Source organism: Cryptomeria japonica, chromosome 9, assembly GCF_030272615.1.
Source record: "Cryptomeria japonica chromosome 9, Sugi_1.0, whole genome shotgun sequence".
NCBI lineage: Eukaryota > Viridiplantae > Streptophyta > Pinopsida > Cupressales > Cupressaceae > Cryptomeria > Cryptomeria japonica.
In genome coordinates this window covers 671612093-671628418 of record NC_081413.1, presented here as the reverse complement: position 1 = coordinate 671628418, position 16326 = coordinate 671612093, and the positions used below count along the sequence as shown (strand labels likewise).

The window sequence follows — 16326 nt, the reverse complement described above, 5'->3', positions numbered from 1 at the left end:
CTTAGGATGATTGTGTGCGATACTGTTGGAATTGTTGTCATTGATGTCAAAGAAGAAATGTGATTGCACACAAGGTCTAGTTTTGAAGTCAAGGTGTCCGACAAAGTATATGGTAAAAGGATATTGAGTCATCATTGTTGAAAGAGGAAACATGTTTGTGAATAATGAATATGTTCAGGCCTACATTAGATTAAGGAAGGAATAAAAGATATTTATGGCACAAGCCATTACATCAATGTGGTAGCAATATATTCAAAGTTGTATACATATAATAATATGAGAATTGTACAAATGGTCTACAAAGAAAGAGAAAACTTTGCAAGGTTGAGGGGTCAACTTATTAAGACAGTTGATGGGAAAATAAGATAATTGAAAGAGCAGATCTGTTTGATTAACAAATGATAAAGAAGACTTTATAAAGAAGAGAATACAAAGGCAGCACTTTAATAAATATCGCAATGACTATGGAGCGTTCAAGCATTAATAAAGCTCAGCAATTAAGGACAGTGATCAGCTAGTGTATAATATTCAAAAAGACAAATCAATAAGTTGGTGCTTGGATTGATTGCTACTGGGTGCGAGATGGAGTGTGTGTTTGGACTGGGTTTTCTCTGGTTATGGCCGGTACATCTGCTGTGCGGAGCATCATTGTGCAGAAGACCTCAAAGGACAAAATAATATTGCTCGATTCTGACAAGCTCATGGGTGCCAACGGTGAGAGTGGAGATGAGTGCAGTTCACGGAATAAATTCAGAAGAATGTTCATCTTCGCAATAGCATTCCGGTCACCACAGCTGCTATGGCCAACTTTACCACTATGACAACAAGGAGTCTTGCAAATATATGAGCAGTGATGAAAGTGTAAAAGAGAATGACACATGAACAATGATTTTTATAAAGATAATTATTGCATGATGCAACTTTAATGTTCAGTTCGTAAGTGGTGCAAGTTCTGTTTTGGTGTGACTCATTGATCCATAACTAATGCAGATGAAACATGGCACCGCGTATTAAGTATGCAGTGATCTCAAAATACTTCAATTATAATGACAAGTCAGTGAATTGCTAAAAGAATGGTGAGGTTATGGTGTCTTTTTCAATAAGGATTGAGTATCATTAAAGTGATTATATTGATCATAAATCATAATCAATAAATAACAGTGATTGTGTCAACAAGTTTGATCTGAAGAAACAATACAACAGTTATTCGTTTTGGAAAACGGTCAATAGCCTTGCACGGGAATTAGAAGAACTCTACAGTCGACTATTAACAAGAAATAGATAGACAAAAGAATGGTGACTAAGTTAAAGCATCGACTAACCAATGAAGATTATAAAGGTGCATAATATAATGAGGATTAATATATTCAACATGATAGCTGGTGACAAGTAAATCTACCATGATTTCCATGACTAAATCACAAACACAACGATCTTATTATAACTAAAGAAGTGGTCATTAATAAAGTAGCAATTACGATAAGAGAAGTGATTCTCACAACAGCAGCAAATAAAGAAAAGAGGTAAACAAATGTTTTGGTAAAACCACTAGTATTTGTATTACATTCAAAGTGCTTACAAGGAAAAGAAACTGAGTGGGTTAAGATATTGGCTAGTTTAAGAATTAGCAAATCCAAGGGGTGCGATTTACGTTAATAGAGACAACCTATATGAAGGCAATGATCATGATAATGAAAATAAGTGACTAAGGGTAGTTTATAGTCAACGATTCTAGACGAATAAGCAAGTTAAAAAGGCAGCAGTAAAATAAGATTAAGTGGCAGTGATCAAGCATGATTATAAAAAGCAGTATGATTAAAGAAGGTACGATTATGAAGAAGCATATTTTATTTGTTAAAGAAAATCATTCAAGAGGTGTGATTTGAAGGATTATGTTTTTAAAGGAGGTGTCTCTTTTCAATGAAGAGGTATGAGGATGAGTGCTATAAATGTAGATAGTAAATGAAGTGGGGGTTGAGTGTGGAGAATTAGAAGATCATATATATATATCAGAAAATCTGTATATGAAGATAAAATAATAGATTATTCAAGAAGATAGTTTGGAGCATTAAAGTAAACTGAATGTATACATGGAGAATATTTGATAAAGCATTTGCAATGATGTTCATGTGACTTTGGAGCAGACTTATGCAGAAGTGGAAGAGGTAGAAATGCAAAAAAAGAGAAGTTATTAAGAGGAATGGCTGCAGATTATACAAGGAGATTGTGAGAGGTTGTAGAATCAAATTTGAAGAAGATATGAGAGCAGCATATAGCAGACTTTTGAAGAGACTTTTGTGGCAAGTCTATTGTCATAGCAGATTGGAGAAAAGAATTACAGTAGAATTTGTGAAGAAGAAGATTGTCCATCTGTTGGAGAAGCAACATTGAGATGGAAATTTGAATGAGGAGTTTGTGCCTCTAACTGAATGAGGGGTTGGTACCTCTAGTGGGTTGATACCTAGGAATTTGTAAAAGTTTTCTATATATAAGGAAGCTATTTTACTGTGGTTTTCTCTCGTAAGGCTTTCCATGTATATATCTTGTGTTCAACTTGTGATGCATAATAGTTAGATCCATGTTAATGTTAATATGAAATGAATACAAAATATGTTAATGAGATTAAGTTAGATGCTTATAATATAAAGTTGAAAAAGTAAAAGTTTGTAATTATACTGATTCACCCCCGTCCCCTCTCAGTATAACTGTGTTTCTCAACAAATACAAATCGAGTTTCAACAATCTAATATTAGTGTAAAACAAAAAAATTAAAATATATAAAAAGATGTCATATTATTAAAATTATATTACAAACTTAAGATAAATTTGAAAAGTATTGAAATTTCATAAACTTACCTTCAATTGCTCCATCTTGGAGACTTAAAGATGGCTTCTAATGTATGATATTTGTCACGAACATTTGAATTTCCTTAACCTTCATATACATTTCCTTCACCCACACTATCATTGCCAGTCTTCTACATCACCAAGTTGAGGGAATGAATGGTATATGGTGTCCAAAAAATATGCCCATATGTTGCTTTGACCAATAAACTTCCCTACAATTTCTAGCATTGCTTGTATGAGTTAGACAATGTTTTCAACACCCATCATCTCTATTACCTCTAAAAGGATTTCGGCAATGAAGTTTGCATCTTTCACTTGCTTCTCATAATCAATTGCCTTCAAAAACATTGCTCCTATAGGATACACTGCAATGATATTAATTAAAGGCCTATTTTTGCAGTCTTCTCATGCATAAAAAATGGACACTACCATTTTGGCCCAGGAATCCTTGATTGGCTTCCAAGTTGTCTTTACAAAATGTTTTTGTTTTTGCCAATATGGTGATATGCTCCTTTTCATACCTAGGACTTGTGTAACTTGTAGGTTGCCATCACCATTTTCTGCCAATATGGTGATCTTACTAGGTTGTAAGGAAGCCCATTGGTGTAAGTGCAATGCACAATGTGCTCATTTTCTCTCTTGTCACCTTTTTTTTGAAATGCCCTTTCTAATGGACCTCTTTGGGGAACGAGGGGATTTCGTCTTTTTGGGAAGATGATATTGCAATGAATGGATGTGGGGCAGCCACTATTACAGGAGTAAAAGATGGCCATACAAGTGGTTTGCATGATCCTTTCTTAGATGAAGGATGGGATTTAGATTGTGCTCTCTTGATCACAATATTTGCTGCTTGTTACTGTCATATATATAAGAGAATTGTTCCTTGGGCAACCTCTTTTTGTTTGGTTGTGGACAAACTCTAATCCCTCGGTTGCCCATAGCAATAGATGAGCTTTCAGTAGACCATACAAGCTATACTCATTATTATACTAACTATATTGCCAAAGAAAACCACACCTTTTGGAAGCTGCTCAATTATTGTCATGCCTCCAAAGAGGAGAACCTTGGTAAAATTTGGAAAACCTCTTTGCCCCTAGGTAAATTGAACTTGAATTGACAACAACCATTTGAACAATAAGGATACTTGTACCTACATGTTTTGAAAGTGAAAAAATGGACAAAAAAAATGCAATCCCTTGGGCTACATTAACATAGAAATGTAAAAAGAGGGAGGATGAAAAAAATACAATATAACCCTACAATACATTAAAGATGAACTAGTCAAAAAATGATAATAAAATGTTTAAAAATTAGGAAACTTGGAAACTAAAAAGAAAAACTTAAAAAAGCTTATAAAAAACTCTCCTTTGAATAGGGAATTTCCTTATATTTGATCTTGACACCTATGAAATGCTTCTTCACACTGTTGAAATGCTTCACCGACCAAAATCCAGCTGCCTTTGTGTTGACGTGTATTTTGTACACAATCAAACACAGAATAAAATACCTAAGGGTACCTTATCCTCTCTTGAATAAAGCCTCTGATTGCTGAAGATATCGCGAAAAAGGATCAATCAGGATGACTCCAAGGTTCTTGTATGTAGGGTCTCTACGTGTGGATAAGCTCTCCGTGGTATGATGTGATTTGCTGGAATCACAAGGGGACTTACATTTGATGATTGAACTTCTGATCTGCTTTGCTGGAACACAGGCTCTTACTAGCTTAGATTTGAAAAAATGGAAAAAGGATGAGGGCGAAGAGAGGATCTAATCCTAATACTAAGAATGTAGGAGCAATGATTGATCTTTGATGAAACTCTAACTAGGTCTTGTTTTGACATCGCAGGACCATCTCCACAAGGCTAGTGCGATCTTCGAAGGGAAGCTTTATGATGTTCAAATCATCACTGCAGGCATGGACACCATCAGGTTGATGCATATCAATGAAGAAGCGACAATTGAAGTTAAGCTTAAGCTGAACGATTCCAGTTGACTACACAAGGCAAGTCTGCAATCAACAAACTGCTAGTAGTATGGATATGCGAATTTCACCATCAATCAAGCATATTTCTTCCACTCATCTAATAACATGAAATCAAATATGAGAAGTATAAAGACCATGCAAATTGTCGAATCGACCCATAAATTTCACCATTTCTTCAATGAAGTTACAAGTCTTTTACAACAACATCTTGGCAACAATCTTTGCCTTCTCTCTCTACTCTACTCTAATTGCTATTCTATCAACTTCTATCTACTCTCTATCTACTAACTGCTTCCAACTATTTTCTAATTCTCTAACTGCCTTTACAAAATGAAATGCCAGGGCTTATATAGTGCCCACAATACAATTTGATGGCTTAGATCAATTCGAGATCAATGGCCAAGATTTTACAATGAAAACCCTAATTAGGGTTTGTTACAACCATTACATAACATTTAATGCTTGACCAATGAAATAATTGTATTGCTTGGACACATGTCCTCTCTAGGAAATTCCACCAATGGATAGCTGGGGTAGGTACATCGGAGTTTGTGCCACCTTCCATGAGTTAGGTACATTGAATCTGGACGTGCTGAGGTGGACCAGACTGACTGGAGAAGTGATGACTAGGATGCCACCTCATTTGACACTTGGTTGATACTCAACTTGATGTTGTTGAGAAGCTAGCTTTAATTAATTCATCTGGAACTATCTACTTCTTCAACGAACCCTTTGCTTTGACTTCTTGTGTCCTTGATGTGCAGGACGATTGATGTACCTCGCCTTGGAATACTGGATTGGAGAAGGTCGCCCTTGTTGATGTTTGATCGAAGAAAGCCATCCTTGATGATGCTAGGCTGGAGCGAAGAAGGTCGTCCTTGTCCTTGCTTGATCGTTCTTGATCTGGCCTGATTTTCCTTGAGAAGAGTCCTCCGACTTGTAGATCTTTTGAGCTTGGAGTCGCCATCTTGATACCTACACAACATTTCAAAATTAGTAATAGATTTTGCAATGTATAGCATAGATTAAATTAATTTTAGGAAACTTCATGATAAGTCCTTGAATTATCATTTCCTAAAAAACGATTGAGCTATTGGAATTCAAAATTTCAAAATTCAAAATTTGAAGCTATGACGATCAAAAACAAGGAATCACATCGCCATACCTCACTTGAGAGTTTAACTCTAAAATGCAAAATAAAGGGAATCGTCTAGGCAAAAATCAATGCTTGAAGCATCAACGTGGTCTCTCTTCAAATGAACGTCCACTTTAGCAATTCGCCACCTTTGGGAGGGTCTTCAATGTCTTGATGATAGCAAATTCGCCTCACTTGAAACTCGCACTCCTTTGATAATGCTTCGTACTTTCCATTGCTAAATTCGCACTTCTCCTTTGAATACAATTCGCACACCTCTAAATCGCATGTGAATGAAGTTTGAATGATGATGTGAAAATGAAAATTTTCACCTTCCTTTATAGGCGCTCTCCTCTCATTTATTTCTAGGCCGACTTTGCCAAAATAAGGTAATTTAAAACAATTTCTAAATAAAAACCAAGACCGACCTTTGTAAAAACAAATAAACCCCAAGCGCTCCACTTTTAAATTAATTAATTTAATGCCTATATTTTTTAATAAATTCGATTTTTTAAAAGGCAAAAATTAATTAATAAATGCTCATGCGAAAATTTTAAATGCTATTTAATTGAATTTTCAAATTTATTGATCTTTAGCATTTAAAATAAAATCCAAAGAATGTTTTAGCGCCAAAAATTTTGAAAAGGTGGAAAGATACAAACCTATCGCTCTGGTCCCTGACTGAAGGACAGGAGCGAATTTTCATTTGTAGGCTCCATCATACTTTGCTAACTTCAAAATTTATCTTCAATGGTCTCGTTGTGCACCCTTTCATTCATCTTTGGCCTGGATCTCGTTCTAACTTGGCAAAAATTTGGCCTAAGGCAAAAATCGCTCTGGTCCTTGACTGAGGGACAGGAGCGCCTAGGCCAATATGAGTCTCCTATTGATGTCTTGTAATCTTCAATTTGTCTTCAACGGGTTTATTTCATCCTCCTTTCTTGCTTCAAACCTAAAACTTGCTTGCTTTTTGCCCAAAACATGCCTTATGAGGAAATTCGCTCTGGTCCCTGAGAGAGGGACGGGAGCTACCACTGAGTTCGCCCTGGTCCCTGACTGAGGGACAGGAGCGATTTTGCATTTTTGGTCCATTTTCCTTCACGAAGGCACTTCCAAATTATATTCAACTGATGAAACATATCTCCTTTGATCTCCTCAAATCGTCAAATCGCTCAAATCCTGCAAGGACAAAGTGATGTTGGATTTTAAGCTCCGGTCCTTCAGTGAGGGATAGGAGCGAACTTTGTCCTCCAGGCCCAAATGCTTCACTTTTCACCATGAAATGTCTTTGCTAGGGAAGATATCATCCTGCTTCATGCTATGAATAAAAGTTAATGTCGAAAAAAAAGTCTAAAATTGTGCATATAAAGAAAATCGCTCTGGTCCTTCAGTGAGGGACAGGAGCGAATTTGACGTTCTAGGCAAAAACTTCATCATTTCATTGCTTTTGATCAAGTCTGAATGTTCTATCATGCTCATTTTGCCCTTCACCATGCCTTTGATGTCTCAATTCGTCCAAACAAGGTCAGGAATGGCTCAAATAAGTATTATCGCCCTGGTCCCTTGGTGAGGGACAGGAGCGTTTCGCCTTGGTCCTCCTGGGAGGGACAGGAGCGAAATTCGCTCTGGATCCTCAGTGAAGGACAGGAGCGAAATTTGACTTTTTGAACTCTCTATCAGGATAATTTTTATGGAATATAACATTTAAGTATAAGTTCCATATATACTTTCAGGATGTTTGAGAGTGGTTTCAGACCTCCAGGAGTTATATTCCAAAATCTAGCTTTTTGAGGTTTTTCAGTTTCCAGACTTAGTCAAATTTCAGGATCAGGACATTCCAGACTTAGCCAAATTTCAGGATATTCCAGACTTAGCCAAATTTCAGGACATTCCAGACTTAGCCAAATTTCAGGACATAGACATTACTCAAGCCGGACTTGCTATCCATGTGATCCCCTCGGCGACACTCAAAATGCAAAGGCTAACTGACAAAACCCTAAAAAACCTAAAAAGACAAACCCAAAAAAGCAAAAAAAGCAAGGGTCCCCATTTGCAATGGGGCGATGTGTGAAAACGTCACAACACTTTGCTCTTGAAAATCACGAGTTTGGGCAATTTAGAATGAAAGGTTAGTTGCATTTTTCTTTTTGTGTTTATGTTTTAGGATCTTATTTTATTTGGTTTTACATTTTAGGGTTTGTGTTTTCTATCAAAGATATTTTAAAAAACATTTAAGGCTGTTTGGCCTATGGTAATGCCCAGGTTTGCCTTGGGTACTGCCCGGGCGACCTGTCTATGGCCTAGGTATGCCTTGGCTTTTTGAGGATGTACCTGGGTTGCCCAGGTGGTACCTTGGACAAACCTGTAGAGAATCTGACCCATTTGGGATGGGTGTACCTGGTAAGTTAGTGTAAGACTAATGATGACATTACTTTTCAGTAATGATTTAAGAAAACAGTCAAGAAGACATAATGATAAATTATGTTCACACATTCTCACGCTTAACATGTTTAACAGATAGATTTAATTAAAAATTTAAAACTGGGGATGCCCGTAAGAGTCAACCAGCAGGAGTACACTAACAAAAACTGACCAGTAGGATGCCACAAAGTTAAACGATGCCCCTGTTCAGTGGGTGTTGGGTCATCCTGACCTGCAAGCACCACCCCAAAATGAGGCCCCTCAACATCAAGCTTAATCCGATCTGGCTATCAATCCTGCCACAATGATCAATAGTAATACCATCAAAAGTCTGGAGGTGACCATACAGGGGATGGCCAAAGAGGTTATGGACGACAGTCTCAATGCTCCTGCTGTCTTAAATTGTATCCTTCATTTGTTGGCCTATAGTGAATTCTGTTGCCTGCGATTGGCACCAATAAAATTCCATTCAAATGTTGAAGATATCAATATCATGATCTGACCAAATAGAAATATGTGGAACTAATGAAAACTCTCCCTACAAGATCTGAAAGGATCCTGCTACTGTATCTTGGAGCAGCTTGGGAGTTCCAGTGTCTCAATCTGATCAGAAAACTTTTAACACAGATTCTGCTTGCTCTCTTTTAGAGTCTTTCTATTAACTGTTGTCCATGTCTCCTATAGCAAATTGGTTATAAGCTTTTTATTCACTTTTTGTTTTATTGTTGTTATATCCTCATCTACAGACCCTACTGGAGCTGTGTTGAGTAGTTTCTATAAACTTTTCCTTTCCTCAAATATGATGTATTATTTAGAAAAAGCAAGTTAAATGAAGCAGCATACCAATGAAGCCAAGTAAGATGCTTTGAAGCTTCATCTGATATAACATGAGAGCGGATGCCTAGATATAGGTCTATCCGTCTATGAGCTCGATATAAATGGTTAGAGTTAGGGGCATTTGTTTGCATAGGACAAGTGCTCTCTCCTTGTAATTTGTCTCAGCCTGAGGGTATTATTTTCATCACTTCCACAGCCTGGATGGAAATTGATGGTAATTTTGATGTTCATGTCTATCAGGTCTTCTTTATTTAAAATGAACTGCATTTTGAATGTGTGGGTGGTATGAGAAAAAAATGATAAAAAATTGTTACATTACTTAATGTTATTGAAGTTTGTTATCTAAATATCACGCTTCAGGTCATTCTCATTTCTATATAAACATCTTTGCAGCATCTAAAATAGCTGTGCACTGACAACTGTATTAGGTTTGATTTTATCACAGAACTTTTCTTAGATGTTCTAACTAAATTTACCTGTTTGTTTTAAAAGATCCGATGGGGCAATAAGCTGCTAGCTGTAGCTGGACATACCAAAGATCCATCTGATACAGTAACAGGTGGAGTATTTCTTTTCTCAAATTTTATTTTGATTAAAAATTCATGATGGCTGGATTCTTATTTCATGGTCCTCTTGCCAAGCAATTTTATACGTATCTGTTGTTTGTTTTACTGTCCATATTTTAATATATATGCATACTCTCATCTTTGAAAATGGATATTTTTTTATGTGCAGTTGAATGCTTTGACACAGAGACCTCTACATGGTCTGTATTAAAGTCTTATGGAAAGGCTCCGGTACTGTTTCTTGTCATTGTTTGCTTTGATTCATTTTCCATTTATTGTTGTTTTTGTCAAGTTCTAAAACAAATTCTTGCATGCTTATTTACTTTTGGAAGACATGTTTAGAACTATCTATTTCATCATGTGATTTGCTTTTTGTTAGTTTTCATTCTGTTGAAAGTACTGTTCTTTATATTATAGGGAATAATTTTGCAATGCCAGTGATATTTATGTATGTTTTCTGTCAGATTGCACGTGGAGGTCAATCTGTGACTCTTGTTGGGTCCAATTTAGTTATGTTTGGTGGCGAGGACTCTAAGAGGAGTCTCTTGAATGATTTGAATATTTTGGACTTGGAAACAATGACATGGGATGCTATAGAAGCTGTGTAAGCAAGTTACTATATACAATTCTGTGCTACATAGTCTTGGAAGATCTTATTGCCATTGAATTTTCATTTATTGCATATTTATTTGCTTTGCTTGTGTAGTGGTACTCCTCCATCGCCAAGGTCTGATCACACTGCTGCTGTTCATGCTGATAAATATCTTCTGATTTTTGGTGGTGGTTCTCATTCTTCATGTTTCAATGATCTTCATGTCCTTGACTTGCAGACTGTAAGTATACATAGTAATGCCATCTGTTAGTATTGGTTTTTTACAAGTGTTATAACTTTATAAATAAACTCAGACCTAGTAACTCAAAATATTATTGGGAATAAACTGGAAATTTTTGAGCCAGAGCCTTCCTTAAATTTCGTTACTATTCAGGAAGGTAGTCAGTATCAAAAATGTCTGGAACCTAAACATATGGCAGCGACTGACTATAATAACAAATTTACAGTGCTCAGACCAAAATACAAATTGCCTTACCTTAGTTTTAAAATTATAGTGTTTGAAGTGCCTTCTCAGTTATATTTTCTGTTTCTTTGAGGTTTGTTGTTGTGGTGAAAAGAAGAGGCCTTAAGTTCAACTTCACATCATATATTTATATCAAAGCAAATCCCAAACTGCCCTCCACTTTCACACTGGTCTGAATCAGTGATCATTTGGGTTTGAAGATTTAGTGCCATCCAATATGTGAAACCCAAGGTAATGAATTAAATGTGCTAATACAAAGACAAATTTAAAACAATTATAGATGTATCCCTTAGGTGAGCATGATGTGAGTAAACTGATTCACTGAATCAGTGATCATTTGGGGTTGTTATTTGTAGACGTTTAAACTAGTAAATGTCTACAAATACTGCTGTTTGTGTGTCAAGATATGAGTGTGGGTGTCCAATGCCATTTACAGATTCCGTGTAGGTTTAGAATCAGGGATGGGCTTGTGTGTGCACACATGTAAATAAACAGATGGATAGTTAAATAAATGCAAATTTTAAATTTTCAGATGAGCATGAACAATAATCTTTTAGTCATGATTCATGAAATGGAAATGAGTTTCCCTCAGTAGCAATATTCAGGGAATGCAAGAGCATTATACTATATTCCATAAATTGTAAATAATAGCCTATTTTGTAAGAAACATGTAATCAAGATGGTTTTCATTACACAAAACAATCCCATAATACCAATTTGAATATTAAATCTTTGTTTTGAGAAGGGCCGAAAGCACAAGAATTTGATTACAATATAAGGAATAGAAAAATCAATCTTTTAATTCCTATTATTAAAACATTTGATATAAGAAAAACAAAACAAATTTAAGAGACAAAAACTTGAGAAGAGAAAAATAAGTTTTACTCCATCTGTTCTCAAAATTTATCTGTATTGAGGTGGATTTATCTTGGGAGCTAAAAAATATGTAGTTATTCATATAGGTGATAAAATAATTTACCTAGAGAGGCATGCATCTGAATTTTTTATTTTTCCAATGTCTTTGTTGTCAATCTGCTGAACACAAAATTATAGGTTGCCTGCTCAGGGCTGACACTTGGCCTCACCAAAACCTGCCATTGAGACTAGCAAGACAAGTGAGGGCAATCATGTTGGCTGAACAACAGTCGGGTGTAAAAAAAATAGCTAGTAAAATAAAGACATTAAAAAAGCTTCTAGCCTGAATCCATTTTTCAGTGGGAGTGATCACAACCCCAAAGTCTGCCTCCAACACTCACAATTCTCAAGTTCTAATGCAATTGTTGACTTGTAGCACTCCCTGGGTGGACATAAGGTTGCAGGATACAGTGGCTGATTCTCAGCTTTCATGAGCTCAATTTAAGGCAATGATGGCAGGGTCTTGCTTCCAACTGCTTGGTTCTTGTCCTTCTGCAGGAAGCCCTTGTTGTTGCCCTAGCCCCTCCCCCTGGGTATAAGTTGAGCAAGAGAAGTGTTAGCTGTTTTAAGTAAGTGCTTTTATGTGTGAAAATCAGAACAGTTATTGGCCAACAATTATGATTCCCTTGATTTGGGGATGGCAGGGGAATGACAGTGGGATATTGCATTGAATGACCAATATGAATGATGTATATAGTACTTAAAAAATAATTATAAAAAAAAAATACAAGGAATTACATATTAAACTTTGAAATACACATATATGATATTGCATTGAATGACCAATTAAAGTGCTGGATATCTATATATTTATATTAAATTGACCTTGGACAATAGATGAATGGCTTGTATGGTTGTCAAAGAATTAGGCACATGCATAGTCCACCATAGAATTAGATCCTCTTGTGGCAGTCTCCCTATCCATCTTGGCCTCTTTTGAATATCCCCTAAGAGGCAATTTTTTTTTAGTTAGAATGAATGATGTTGGCTTGTGTAGAACAATTTTAAATAAAAAATAACAAGTGCACCAGGCAAAAATTGCTCATAAAACTGAATAGATATAGAATTGAGAGCAATTGCAACTATATTATGAATAAGATGATTGTTACAATTAATTCTACTGCTAATTGCATACCTGTAGGTCCTCAGCTTATTGTAAATGAAGAATTCTGAAGTTTGCCAACCAAAACTAGGAAACTGACCAAAATGAGTGTACAAGTCCAAAATATGAATTCTCCAGGCCAGAAAATAAATGAAACCCACTTGTATATGCTATGTGTTGGGAACTGTGCAATCAAAATGCAAATTGGAAGGCATTTCGGCCCTCTTGGTCAAAACCCCCTTTCCAGGCCCACACGTGCCAAGCAAGAAATTGTACAGCCAGCATTAAGGAATTGTACGATTGCTTTATTGAATAAAAAATGCTGCAAATTGGGACGTCCAAACCTGAATGCCCCTTTCCTTATTCAAAATCTGCAAATAACTGAAGGAAATATAATTTGATGAAGTGCAGTAAGACTCTTGGATGAAGCCCTCACAATTGCAATAATTCAGCTGATCTTTCACAGCCTCAAAATCACAGATCCATGAAGAATTTTCGTTCTTCAATAGCAAACCCTCCGAAACCCTTGTCTCAAAAAATCCACAGAGCAAAGCAAAGCAATTTCAAATAATCAACAATAATAGAGTTTGAATTGCTCTTTTTCCCTTGTATCCCCAAAAAGCACAAATTCCAAGAAAACTATGCCCAACTTCATATTAAATACATTTAAATGTATTTAATTCAATTCTTATAGTTTAATTAACCTTTTGGGCGTGCAAATTCATTTAAGTGATTTTAAAAGTCACTTTATAATATTTAAGTGGTTTATAATTTTAATAAAGGTACTTTATGGCTTTAGAATATCCATATAAGTTAATTAAATAACTTGACCACTAAAATATTAATATCTCCCTCAATATTTAGTCTTTTGTCATGTTGTCAGACGCTGGGGTCAACATTGAATAACCCCCATGTGTCCAGGTGCCTTGACTAAAAATATCACAACTGCCAGATTGACTTACTATAAATAGTAAGTCCCTCAACTAAGCCCATACATTAATTGCAAAAGTCCTGCAACTGAAAACAAGATTGAACTGAAGAAGTGGAACTGCCATTGAGACTCTCTATCCAAAATGTTAGCCTACGAGAGTCCGAAATAATAGGCTAATGCGTCAGTCACTGAGACTGACTAGAGTGGGGATATTGCAGGCAATTTTTCCAAGACTTTGCACGTACCACTCCGGGTTCAATGCATAGTTAGCCATGTGCAAGGGATTGTTGAGCTTCTCCCATCAACGATGAATGATAGTGTTCATTCTAGGACTCTAATGTGGGGACTTTCCAAGGTGAGGTGCATTTGTGTTCACATCTAATATTTTTGAAGACTAGAGTAATAATGGTAACAATGTATCTTGCATTAACTCAAAAGGTGGCACTTTTTACCACATCCTTCACTCTCCTCCCCTGCTCTGACATAGAGTCGGGTCACTTTCCTCCCTAAGTATTGTGACCATTAGTTGCAATGCCTCTTGCAAATCAATTCAATGGTTCTAAAGAGTGCATGTGAAGTATGGTGGTCGTAGATAAAGATCTGCACATCTCTAGCATCATTAGCCACCTCTGTGATTCACTTGATCTTTCTTATGCCTTTGAGTCCATTATTCATGGTATGCACACAATAAGGAGTCCACAAAATATTCTTGTAGGCCACCTCAATGAATTTCTTGCAGCTTTGCACACATATGTTGCATCTGTCACTACTTACACCACATTCTATGCCTAACCTTCTCAATAGCATCTCTAAGGATTTGAAATTAAAAATCAACATTTTGGTGGTGCCTTGAACAATCAAGAGACCTAAGTAATTAAGGGCCTTCAATACATGTGACCATAAATTTGATGATTGAATGATGCTTGATATCTATCCATCCATCTATGATTATGATGCATCCACTAACCTAGGTGGCTTTCATTTTCTTTATTAGAAATTAGAATATTAATTTTGGAATAGTTCTTATCCAAGATTTTTGTCCTCAATTTCGTGTCCTTTGGTGGCACATATAATGGTTTTGGTTTGTTTGTTTTTGCCACAACCTTCTTATAATAAGGAGAATGAGCCATATGGATGGAATGCCATTGGCAAAGAAGAATTTGCTAATGGAATCATTTGGCTCATCTCCCTTTTTGCTCATTGAATAATTCTAACCCCTTGGCTTGTGACATAAAGGTGTGCATTTACTTTTGTGAAACTGCCTTGAAATTCAAGTTGACAGAAATGACATTTTCCATAGCTTGGTACCCCTTGTTGCCCTAGGACTTTCTTGCAATCTAGTTGGAAATTGTTTTAAAGGCAACTCCTTATCAAAGGGATCCTTGACAAAATCATCTAATAACATGGAAAGGTGACAATGCCAATAGAACTAATTGCGTCAACACCACCCATTTGTACTTGGAGTCTTTGAATGCCCATAAGTTCTTCTTGATCCTCTTCATCACTTATGTTGTGACGAGCAAAACTCATAATGACACTACAAGAAACAAATTTTATGGTTACCATAAATGTCATAATGTCATTAAATAATAAATTTTGCATGGGCTCAAGACAAAAGGACTCTCTTTTTGTTTCTTTACTTTAGGTCACATGAAGGACATATGTAGAGGACACAAAACATGAAATCCTAATTTGACTTTTAAATTTTAATTTTTAATCAAGTATTTGTTTAAATTGCAAAAAAAACATTTATAAATAATTTAACAAATAATTTTGAACAGGTAAATATTACTTCTATAATTTAAAAAAAAATTAGATCATACTAGTAAAACTAAAATTTAAATAAGCCTAGGGCCTAAATTACTATTAGTTAGTTGAAATTATGAAATTGAAGATAAACAAAAAGGGTATCTTGAATCTTGAAGAATGCATTGATTCAATGGTTGATTGATGAAGACTTTGCACTTGCTCTTTTGCTTGCTCTTACTCTCACTCTTCCTAATACCCTCATTTGCAGTCCTCACTCTTGTAGGCTTGCAGCTTGTTGCAACTTTCAACCTTGCTATCGAAACTTGGGAGTGATTTGGAGTGAGGCTTAGATGCCTATTTATAAGGACTTTTGTGTTTGCTTACAGTTTGGGTGGGGCCCATAGACCATTAGGGTTAGAGTTTGTGGCATGAAAAGAAGCATTAATCGTTTGTGGAATTAATCGGCAAACCAAAAGTATAAGATTTTTTGAAAAAATCGGGAAAAAATTGGCAAAAAATCGGATATACAGAAAAATGTAAAAAATTTGAAGTAGAACAGTCAAAAACTATTTTTTTTTTGTATTTAAGGGCATTTCCATAGTATAGAGATATTATAAGCAAATAAAAATAATAAATATGTACATTTTTATAACCTAAGAACAAGAATTAAAAAAGTGTAATTATAATATAGTTATCTTATATACAATTTAATAAATTAATAATATAATAAGAAATAATAAATATAAATTACAAGATTATATAT

At 35.6% G+C, this 16326-nt stretch overlaps 1 protein-coding gene across 2 annotated transcripts in view; it reads left to right on the top strand.

Annotated features, from left to right (window-relative positions):
• LOC131033838 (acyl-CoA-binding domain-containing protein 6) overlaps window positions 1-16326 on the top strand; it is a 109962-nt gene that overhangs the window by 53377 nt on the left and 40259 nt on the right. For both annotated transcript variants that reach the window (XM_057965131.2, XM_057965130.2), the window contains exons 8-11: window positions 9717-9783; window positions 9960-10021; window positions 10255-10394; window positions 10497-10623. In XM_057965131.2, the coding sequence (XP_057821114.1) occupies window positions 9717-9783; window positions 9960-10021; window positions 10255-10394; window positions 10497-10623 (396 nt within the window). The remainder of the gene's footprint in view (window positions 1-9716; window positions 9784-9959; window positions 10022-10254; window positions 10395-10496; window positions 10624-16326) is intronic.